Source organism: Argopecten irradians, chromosome 14 (genome assembly GCF_041381155.1).
Source record: "Argopecten irradians isolate NY chromosome 14, Ai_NY, whole genome shotgun sequence".
Taxonomy (NCBI): domain Eukaryota; kingdom Metazoa; phylum Mollusca; class Bivalvia; order Pectinida; family Pectinidae; genus Argopecten; species Argopecten irradians.
In genome coordinates this window covers 39,105,193-39,116,524 of record NC_091147.1, presented here as the reverse complement: position 1 = coordinate 39,116,524, position 11,332 = coordinate 39,105,193, and the positions used below count along the sequence as shown (strand labels likewise).

The window sequence follows — 11,332 nt, the reverse complement described above, 5'->3', positions numbered from 1 at the left end:
GGATTTCCTTTGAAGACTACAGAGAGAGCGACGCCCAACTTCAAAGCCACACAGTCAACCACAGTGTACCGTTATACAGCTCTTTTGATGTATATCAAAAGGCTGAATTATCTGTTCTATTCTGTTGCCTCCAGTTTTACTATGAGATAGTCCAGGGGTGTAGAGATCGTATGTGATCGTAACCCCTGGAGTATCGAGGATGAATGTGATGTTGCATTCATTCGTAACAAAATTGTATGTACTTTTAAAACACGTTCATACGACGTAAATGATATAAAACATTTATATGAAAGTTTATATTTTCGTGCAATATTTATTGAAAAATCGATTTTTTGTAGGCATGTAATTAAAGGACATTTACATTTAATATTTCAAAATAAGCGCTGGATGATACAAATAGTTTTTTGTGTTGTTAACTTTGAAGTTTTAACGATATCAACTGATATCCGAAAAGAAATTATTTTAAAAGTGTCAAATAAAAATCACTTCCTTACTGTATTGTATGGTCACTGAATGTAACTACATGTTGCACATATCCTTAAATATTACTTGGTATCAAAATGAGTCCATTGCTATGGAGATATGTTTGCTACTAACCTAATATTAGACATCATAAGAAGTGGACGGTACTGTATAGATGCAAAATTTTGCGGGTGTAAAATTTCGCGGTTTATTGTTTGGAAGTCTTTTTCGCGGGAGTTTATATTCGCGAATTATTGTTCAGCTTTTTGAAAGCGTCATTCTTACGACAGGCTTACGTAAAATCATATTTTTTTATAAATATCGCGAGTTATTGAATCCGCGAATATTAGCGACTATACAGTATGAATGTTAGTATGATCACAGGCGTTTGGCTCTATAGACATTTTTCTCTCTATAAATATCTGTTTTACTGTGTCGACACAGTATAACATATATATATATATAGAGAGAGAGAGAAATGTCTATAGAGCCAAACGTATGTGGTATGATAGTGTAATAGTAATGTCATTTGCGATACCAGTATACAATAGGCCTATAACTTACAATAAATAATTTGTGCACTCACCCCGTCACAGTGATCTGTTTACAGTGCAAAAAAATGGTGTCTGTCGGAAGTTAATGAAGACGAAGATTCACAACAGAACCTTTTTAATAGCACTGCAACTATTTGTCATAGTTCCTGCTATCACAATGGGACAACATACCGCATTCTCCCTAACCAAAATAACATGCTTTCATAGTGCATGTGTAGGCGCGTGTTGCATTCATTACATCCTCCATATTCCAGAGGCTACTATAAAGTCAATCGTAATAAACATATAATGACAGATGACCAGTTATATTAACCAATGGAATACCGAGCATGCTCTGAATTCAACACCCACCTACTGTGAACGTATGTATTCTTTAGTTAGGGACACTGTGGTATGGTGTCTCATTGTGATAGCAGTAACCTATTTACCCTATAGCGTTATCTCAATGAAACAAACCAACAAAGATATACAGCTTGTATAACCATTCACACTATATACACTAACAATAGTCGGACCAGCCGCCCCACTCAAGGATGAAGGCTTTAGTTGTCATTGCATTTTTAGAAATTGGTATGGTACATGTCTCCGCTCTGAAATGGGGAGGCAGATAAATGTATAATTGTGTTGCATGATAACGTTCTATCAGGTGTTTCTATGGGATATATTTGGTAGAGTTATGGCCCCTTGATTTACTTCAACACATTTTCTGCTCTTTTCCGTGCAATGACTAACAAAAGCAAACTAGATATCTTAACTTGGTATCACTGAACTAAATGTCTCGAAAGTTTGGCAAGGATTCATTAACAATTTCGGAAAACAGAATATAGTGAGTTATGGCCCCTTTGTTGACAGAAACATCCTATTTGGTTGATCAGGGCAATTTAAAGAATATTGGTTTGATTTTGTAACAGGAGTTACATGGCAACAGCTGAAATGTTTTTATAAAATCATGGGGCCATCACTCCACAAATGTCATCGACTCTGTAATTCCATTCATACTACACCCCCCCCCCCCCCCCTCAACTTTCAGGAAATTGGTTTACATGTCTTTAGGATTGCGACAGATATGAACATACAGCCGGAAGGCAAACAAATTAAACAAATAGATATCCCTAGTTTCCATGGGGGTGTGGTGGGTTAACAAACAAACAAATTCAATTACAAACATCAACATTTTACCATTTATTTTTTTCAAAATTTACAATATATAACAATATCAAGATCAACATGAACATATGTCAATAAATTAACACATTATCAACAATATAATATATGTCAACATTCCCAATAATATGGAACCAACGGAAGTTTACACAATATTCTGTATTTGTATATTACAGAGTTGTCTGATCTTGTGTTAGATATTGGATGTTTTATCACATCGTTGCAAATTGAACTTCACTTCTTTCAGAGAAAACTTCAGGTTCACAATTTTGTTAAACAACAATCCAAAAATACTTAATACCAAGAACAGATAACTCTGTAATATTTAAAGATTTACTTGAATATATTTTATATGTTATGGAGATATAACACACAAATATGTGTGTACGTTTAATTAAACTGCGAAACATTAAAAACATCTATTCAAGTTTGATCTTATAATTTATTAAAGATAATCCTTTCATAATTCCAAGTTCATTATGGGACTTTTTTTCTCTATATTTCTATCTCTCTATGAAATCATTATGCTGTTGTCTCAGCCAATCAGAAGCGAGGTTACAAATGGTGAGACTATTTTTTTTCTTTTATGGGCGAAAAAGTACTTGTTACGGGCAAAATTGAGCATGAACTATTGAAAAAAAAAAAAAAATAAAATATAAATACACCAGTTGAACAGGATATTTACACTGAGTAAGAAAGAAAAATCACAGAATGTTGTTTAAAGATCATGGAGCATGCAAGAAAAACAATATTTGAGAAAAATGAACCTCTTTATAATACTATGAGAAATCATTATTTCTTCACATCTGGAATGAGACGCTTTTGCAGTTAAAAAACAAAACCATATTTTTTCTGGATTATAAGTTCTACCTGAGTATAGACTGCAAAGGCCATTTTGTAAGCTGATCCAAGTGCTTTGTTTCCACGATATATACCACTCCGACCCAAGACAGCAAAGTTCATTCAACAAGTATATAAACGTCAAAATTGTTTTAAGAGACCTTCCAAGGGAGATAGCAAAAAAGGTCACATATGACAGTGGGTCTCTTAATTGAATCATTACTCATCGGCGAAAAAAGGCAAATAAGACACATCATGTACATTTGGACTTTTTTATTGCACTATATATTGTTATTAAAATAGTACAAGATATAAGAAACATTTATTTTTCAAAATAATAAAACACAAGTACATGAAATTATCTCTATTGATAAATTTAAATAATTTATTTAAAATAATTAAAAAAAAATATTTATCAAAATTTGGATACATGTGATTTAAAATTTGGATAAGTTCAAATGATACAAATGTACAACCCTTCAAATTATAAAAAATAATAATAATAATTAAAATACAATGTATGTTAGTAAAATCAATTTACTGACTAGAACAATATTAATTATTATTTACATGTACCCTATGATAGACACAGTCAAATATACAGAATCAATGTTCAGACATTGTGTAACTGGAAGTTGTAAAAGTTAAGCTTGATCCCTAGTTACACTTCCGAAATAGTCATCGATCTTCACTTGCTTACATTTTGTCACTGTTTCTAAAGTTAAAAACTCTTCCATTTTAACCAAATCTAGAAGCATGGCTGCATGTCCTTTGTTAGCACTAAACAGTTTCAATTTTTCAACCATGCTGAGTGCATCTTCCAGCGATATGGATGCATTTTCACAAAGGCCTTGTTCCTCAATGTCACTTTCACTGTCACTAGTGTCAGATCGATGGTCATCATGGCTGAAATCTTTCAGCAATTCTGAAGCAGGCTTTGACCAATCAGTTGTTTCGGTGTCACATGTACAAAGTTCATTATCGATATGAACAAGTTCACGAAACTCGCAGTCAAATAACTCTCGCGAAAGTTTCATGGCTGCCAATGGCACATCGTCGTCGGCATCATCATCATCATCACTGTGGTTTTCGATGTTTTCATTTTCACACGATTCCATAGAAGGTCTAATTTTGAACCCGGCCTTTGCAAAACACTTAACAATTGTCTGACTTTCTACTTCATTCCATGAATTGCTGAACCAGAGGATGGCGTCAAGGATGGTGATTTTTTTCAGAATGTCTGACCCACAGATTGTCGAACACTTATCAACTTCCTTCACCATATGGACCATCTGTAAAATATCCAAAAAAAATTATAAAGATGATTAGGCTATTATAATTTACATGATTTATAAAGGCTAAATGTGTGACAATATATTCCGTAGAATTCAATAATAAAAAAATATCAATGGATTACCTGGCGTTTCCTGAATTTCAATTTGGTCGCCTGAATGATTCCTTGGTCCATTGGCTGAGTTAAGGAAGTTGTATTCGGAGGCAGAAATTTTACTTCAACATTGCTCAAATCTATAGATGGGTGGGATGGTGCATTGTCTATAAATAACAGAATCTTCCTTTTCTGTGCTTTCATCTTTCTGTTCAATTTTTTAAGAAAGTCCTCAAAAATGGCACTGGTCATCCAAGCCTTTGAGTTGAAGTAATAGTCCACAGGTAATGACTCCGTTTTAATTTTGTTAAAACACCTAGGCTTCCTGGATTTCCCGATTACTAAAGGTCTTATCTTTTCACCAGTCATTGATGCACACAACGCCACGGTGATACGTTCCTTTGAACGTTTACCTCCCGCACAATCCTCACCTTTTGTGTAGAAAGTTTTCTTTGTGGTGTCTTTAAAAAAAAGGCCGGTTTCATCCATGTTAAAAATGTCACTTGGATTGTACGATTCACAGATTTCTGACAGTTTATTAGTCCATTCAGCTACAGTTTGTTTGTTTACATCACCCCTTTCTCCGCTCATGGATCCAAAAACGATGTTGAATCTCTTAGTAAAACTTTGTAGCCATCCTTGTGATGCCTTGAAATCCGTTTTCCCCAAATCCTCCGCAAAGTTAAGAGCCTTTGTTTTCAGTAGCGGACCTGAGATATTGATCCTTCTTGCCGAAGCGTCTTTGAACCACTCGTATGTTAGGCTGTTAATTTCTTCATTTCCAGTTAGATAACGCCGTCTCTTCGATTCTCCCGGAACATTGTTTTCAAAGTCATTTATCAATTCTAATTTTCGTTTACGTAGATTCTGAATCTGAGTTTTTCCAACTCCAAAATCCTGTGCTACCTTGTAGGCCGGTTTCCCCGCATCTAGTAATTTGATTGCTTCGATCTTGTCGTTTAAAGTTAAAACTTTTCGTTTAGGCGAAGCCATACTACGTACGTACGTCTGAACTGTACGCTTAAAACAACAATAATGGCGCAGAAAGCGTCCCTAGTGAGCTGTGTTCATTTCATCTCGTACAGACGTGAATTCGCGAGAGGTCAAGAGTGTATCGACTATAACTTCCGGTTTAGGTAAGGTCGCTTAATACATAGCGAAATCGATGGTCGGGAGTACCTTGATCACGGTCGCTTGTCGCGTAAGACAGACAGTCGCTTAATTGGAGTGATTCATATAGGTAATTACGTCGGGAGGAAAAATTATGGTCGTTTAAAACAGGCGGTCGCTTAATTCAGAGGGTCGCTAAGGCAATTTTGACTGTATTCATTTACAATTTAAAAAATATCGATTCAGGACAGATATACAAGTACTAGAACAAAACGTCCACTAGAACAAAACTTTCACAATATCATTTCGACTTTCATTTTGATGGAGTTTGTCCCAATTTCAAATTTTTCGATTAATGAAATTCCTTAAAGATGCTCCACCGCCGACAGAGCATAAATGATATTACTCATTTGAACAATAATTGGTGTTTAATCGTGTATATATATGTCTAATTAACACAAAAAATAATATGAAATAATTTGTTTTGATTTTGGTGCATGTGCAATCAGTACTTCATTCCATATAGGATATAGTGTCATGGAATTTTTTCAGGATGCAATTAATTATTTTTCATATTTTAAACTTTAAGTAAAATAAGAAGCTCAAACTTTTCAATGGTGGTAATGGTGTTAAGTAAGTAAAAAAGGCCTCTGCGGCTTATACACAGGTGCGATTTATTGTCCGGAAAATTCGGTAACTTTTGTGACTGAAGAAAAATACCAAATCATCTGCTCCTATTTTTGATAGTGAAAAAATACCGATTATCGGCGGTGGAGCATCTTTAATATGACTTTTTCTCCTTTCATTAATTACACATGATACAGTTGCACATTATTGCAATAATAACTACTCAATCATTGGAAAATAAAAATCATACTAATAACTATTAAAATATCAAATGAATTTATAAGTAAAAATATCCAATACTTAAAACTTTGGTGATTTATTTCATCATTTATATATAAAGTATATATAATATCATGCGAACCGACTTAATGGGATGGGAGTAACGTTATGAAAACTCAACAAAGGTTTGAACATTTGCAAGCTATAAATGGTAGGTACATTTATGATTTTTGGCAGAATCATATTTTAGAACAAGTTGATTTTGAACAAGAAAATGCAATGACAATTTTTTTTAAATAGAAAAATTGTAATTTTAACTAAAAACTGAAACTAGCACAACCACATTTTAGCAGATAATTTCAGCTGCATGCAATCCTACAATATGATGAATATGAACTACTTAGAGATATTTCTACTACAAAACAAATCCTTTAGTCTTTCTAAAAAAAAACCTTTTTTAAGTTCAATTCCATCGATTCTCTGCCAGAAATAAACAATTGGCAGAGCATTAAGGTATTAAGTGTTTATATAACTTTTGAACCGAGAGATAAGTAAGGAATGCTGGGATGTTACCAACAAGAAATGGCATACAGTAAATTACAGTATACTACACCTTATTGTTTAAGTCTACCCGCTTGTTTCGTTGTATTTTATAGAAAAATCTCAACATACCTATCACTCACTTTCCACCCCAATTCCAAACACACATTCCTCACTTACACCTATAAAGCTAACTATAACAAGAGTCTGTTTGGGCGAGACTTCAAATCTTATCCTATTTATTCATGATCACGCTACTTAAGCCCACGTTCATAAAGACCGTCTGCCAAATCTCATCAGGTCACGTTCATAACCAACGTCTGCCAATCCATCCCAGTTTCATCAGAATTTTTCTTATAGAAAAATAATAAAATTCTTCTATAGGAAAGCACTTGAGATTCCATAACTGAAAATATTTTTCTTGTACTTCTGCCATGTTTCCTACCAACTGTTTCAAGTAAAGATATTTCTGTAAGTGGAAGAAAATTGAGGAGAAACATGGGCCTCTTTATACTTTCTGATCAGTCCTAAATTCTAACTTTAACACCTTGGGACTTGATAAAACTGTAATACTATCTAAAAAGATCATTATGGCCATTTTGATAAAGAAATATATACATAAGGATTTTAGGTCAATGGATGGATAAAGGGATTAATGAAAATGGTAGAAAACTGCATGATCATGAATGTGGTTATTTTTAAAAATGGTCGATCATCTCATAATGGCGAGATAGAGATTATGAGAAGTGCACGTTTGAATACTTTTGATGGAAATTCTACACAGATCGCTCGATGATACTGTTAACCAATATTCTACTGCGATTACTAAATTCTGCGATTTCTATTGCAAAGATTTTATGCGGAGATTAAAGTTTCGTAGATTTGAAGTTGAATGGAAATATCCTTAAATATAATTCCACATAAACTGTGCATGATAATGATTCATGGAGATAAACTTTCGCGAATTTACCTTGATCGAAAAATTCACGAAAACACATTGTACGTGAAAGAGAGTAGGTTCACAGCATAGCACAATGATAAACTCACAAAAATAGAAGTCCATGTAATACATAACGTCAAGTACATCATCAATACAAAGCTAATACCATACTTGACCCAATAAGCGCCCATTTTCCTATCAGCGCCCCTTCCCCTTTTTGTGGCCCCCATTTCAATTGCTCAGGCATAAACAAAAACCAAAACTGTAAAGATCTGCAATAATTTCGTGTGTTTAGCAATTTTTTCATTTTTTTATAAAAAATGCCCTGTGCGCTTATTGGGTCGATTACGGTAATTATAAAAACACACAAGATTTAGCTTTCATTACTGACAAGCGAACCAGATCCCGTTACATTATTTAGTACTTAATTTAACTGTATATTTATACATATCTTACTTGACTCAATAAGTGCCAAGGTGTTTAACAAATTGAAGAGATTGAAGGGGACCAAATTTACAACTGTCACTATAATAAGTTTTTCATATTCTTGATTCGCATACACAAAATATGATAAAGATTTATATGTAAATTCAAGGTAAAAAAACATGAGGCATCAAAAAGGGGTAGGGGCGCTTACAGAGTCAAATACAATTTATACTGTATGGCCAGGAATTTTAGAGATTTCCCAGGTTATAGGCCGGGTCATGAACATGTGAAAATTGACCTGTGAATACAAAGCAAAATATTTACATCTGCATTGTAGGTCATTCATTTACACTCTCGTAACCACATAGCAATTTTGTTGAAATTCCTAATTTTCACATTTCAAATTCATGATTTTTTTCACCAGCAAAAATAACCAGCCATACAGGAATTTAACCATTTTCAGATTGGTATCTCAGTGATAAGATATACAGTTGTTCGGCGGGATTTACCAACCACAAAATAAAAACCAAATACAAAAGGCCATTACATGCTATATTCAGAGCCTTATAAAACATAGCGACCAATCAGCACCACTCCTCGACTTTCGAGAATCAAAAAGCCGAGAATGAAAAGCCGCCATCAACCAACAAACCTCCTAGAGGATGTAGTATGATAATATGATTAATATAATCTTTTTAATGCTGTAATATTCACGAATATATCATCAATATTTCATCAACACATACATTACAATAAATATAGTTAAAAATTTGCCTTCCCTAACTTAGAGACAAATATCTAAATATTAAATACAGTGAACTCCACATCTAAGTAGATTGTTTGACTTTATATAACATCGTATTAACAGCCAGAGTACTCGGAGTAAAACCATCAACCTATATGGCAAGTGCCCTCACCACATCTGCGGAGAATGAGATGGATTGTGTGTTATAAGTGAGTGGATATTGGTTTGTGTATGTTATTTTAAGACACAACAGTCATTTGATCTTCTTTGCTTTCCATTGAACAATCTTTCTCTTCGAATGTTTATTTTCTTTGCTTTTATTCGAATGATCCTTCCTCAGGTTTTGTAAAACTCCATTAGAGATCCTATTTATTTACTGTAACATATTTCAGGCAACTGACAAAATATAGTGGTATATCTAATCAGCGATCCAATATCTCAAAGACAAAGATAGAACTATTATCTTGTTTTTATCTCGTTAAAGAAAGGATTTATTATTTTCATATAAATGTCCTGTTCAGCCATATCATAAATATCCTAAGACACACATGTAATTACACTACCATGATGTCACAGGTAATAGACAGAAACGTCTGAGCCTATAATTTCACCACCGTTATATCTGGAAACAAAATTTTTACTATATTTTCATACATATATGTGATAAAAAGTTTCTTACACTCGTGAATACGTAATAATGAGTGTAATAAATTTCATACTATATAGCCACTTATGTAAGATCCTCTATATAAACGATCTCGTTATCTGTGGAGTCATGATCTTGTTATTTGTGGAGTTCACTGTATTCATTAAATATTCTTTATTATGTGTATATAAAAGAAACATTCTAATCTTGATTAAATATACATTACGTCCTTATTCTCCCTTCTTTTCATAAAGGATATGACAAACTCCAAGTAGGGGTCACCAGAACAAATACTAGCCCCAAATTTCTAAACAAATACTAAATTTTTTTAGTAAGTGCTGCCGGAATCAATTTTCATGTACATTCCTTGTACGTATTTCCTTCTTCACAGATAACAGAGTTATAAGCTCCCCTGTAGGTAGATATCAATTGTTAAGTCATAATTTTGTGAGCGCTATTTACATCTCTCTAAAACGTATGACGTTACGCTCGCAAACACATGACATCACAATCAACACCTACCCGCAAGGGCAGATAACTCTGTAATGCGCAAATACGGAATAGTAATTTCCACCATAAGAGTCCAACATTGCATATGCATACTGAAACAAAATGTCAGTTGATGCAGCCAGGTGAACAAAATGCATCTGAACGTAATTATTAGTACAAGCAATGAAAAAGTCACCAGAATGTGACCTCTAATGGGATGTTGTCAGATTCCCTATAGTATAAAGGTCATCAGAATGTGACCTCTAATGGGATGTTGTCAGATCCCCTATAGTATAAAGGTCACCAGAATGTGACCTCTAATGGGATGTTGTCATATCCTCTATAGTATAAAGGTCATCAGAGTGTGACCTCTAATGGGATGTTGTTAGATCCCCTATAGTATAAAGGTCACCAGGATGTGACCTCTAATGGGATGTTGTCAGATCCCCTGTAGTATAAAGGTCATCAGAATGTGACCTCTAATGGGATGTTGTTAGATCCCCTATAGTATAAAGGTCATGTTAGATCCCCTATAGTATAAAGGTCATCAGGGTGTGACCTCTAATGGGATGTTGTCAGATCCCCTATAGTATAAAGGTCACCAGAATGTGACCTCTAATGGGATGTTGTCAGATCCTCTATAGTATAAAGGTCACCAGAATGTGACCTCTAATGGGATGTTGTCAGATCCTCTATAGTATAAAGGTCACCAGAATGTGACCTCTAATGGGATGTTGTCAGATCCCCTATAGTATAAAGGTCACCAGAATGTGACCTCTAATGGGATGTTGTCAGATCCTCTATAGTATAAAGTCACAGAATGTGACCTCTAATGGGATGTTGTAGATCCTCTATAGTATAAAGGTCACCAGAATGTGACCTCTAATGGGATGTTGTTAGATCCCCTATAGTATAAAGGTCACCAGAATGTGACCTCTAATGGGATGTTGTCAGATCCTCTATAGTATAAAGGTCATCAGAGTGTGACCTCTAATGGGATGTTGTTAGATCCTCTATAGTATAAAGGTCATCAGGATGTGACCTCTAATGGGATGTTGTCAGATCCCCTATAGTATAAAGGTCATCAGAGTGTGACCTCTAATGGGATGTTGTTAGATCCCCTATAGTATAAAGGTCATCAGAATGTGACCTCTAATGGGATGTTGTCATATCCTCTATAGTA

General features: G+C 34.3%; 1 protein-coding gene across 1 annotated transcript; it reads right to left on the bottom strand.

Annotated features, from left to right (window-relative positions):
• Positions 1-2,185: 2,185 nt before the first annotated feature.
• Positions 2,186-10,663, bottom strand: LOC138308299 (tigger transposable element-derived protein 4-like). The gene is made up of 2 exons (XM_069249290.1): positions 4,438-10,663; positions 2,186-4,312 (listed from the first exon to the last, which is right to left on the bottom strand). Exons 1-2 carry the CDS (start codon positions 5,398-5,400, stop codon positions 3,665-3,667), a joined length of 1,611 nt encoding a protein of 536 aa, XP_069105391.1. The 5' UTR covers positions 5,401-10,663; the 3' UTR covers positions 2,186-3,664.
• Positions 10,664-11,332: the final 669 nt, after the last annotated feature.

Coding starts and splice junctions, on each gene's coding strand:
- LOC138308299 (XM_069249290.1), bottom strand. CDS start 5,400: ATGGCTTCGCCTAAACGAAAAGTTTTAACTTTAAACGACAAGATCGAA. Junction 4,313..4,437: donor TGAAATTCAGGAAACGCCAG/GTAATCCATTGA, acceptor GATATTTTACAG/ATGGTCCATATGGTGAAGGA.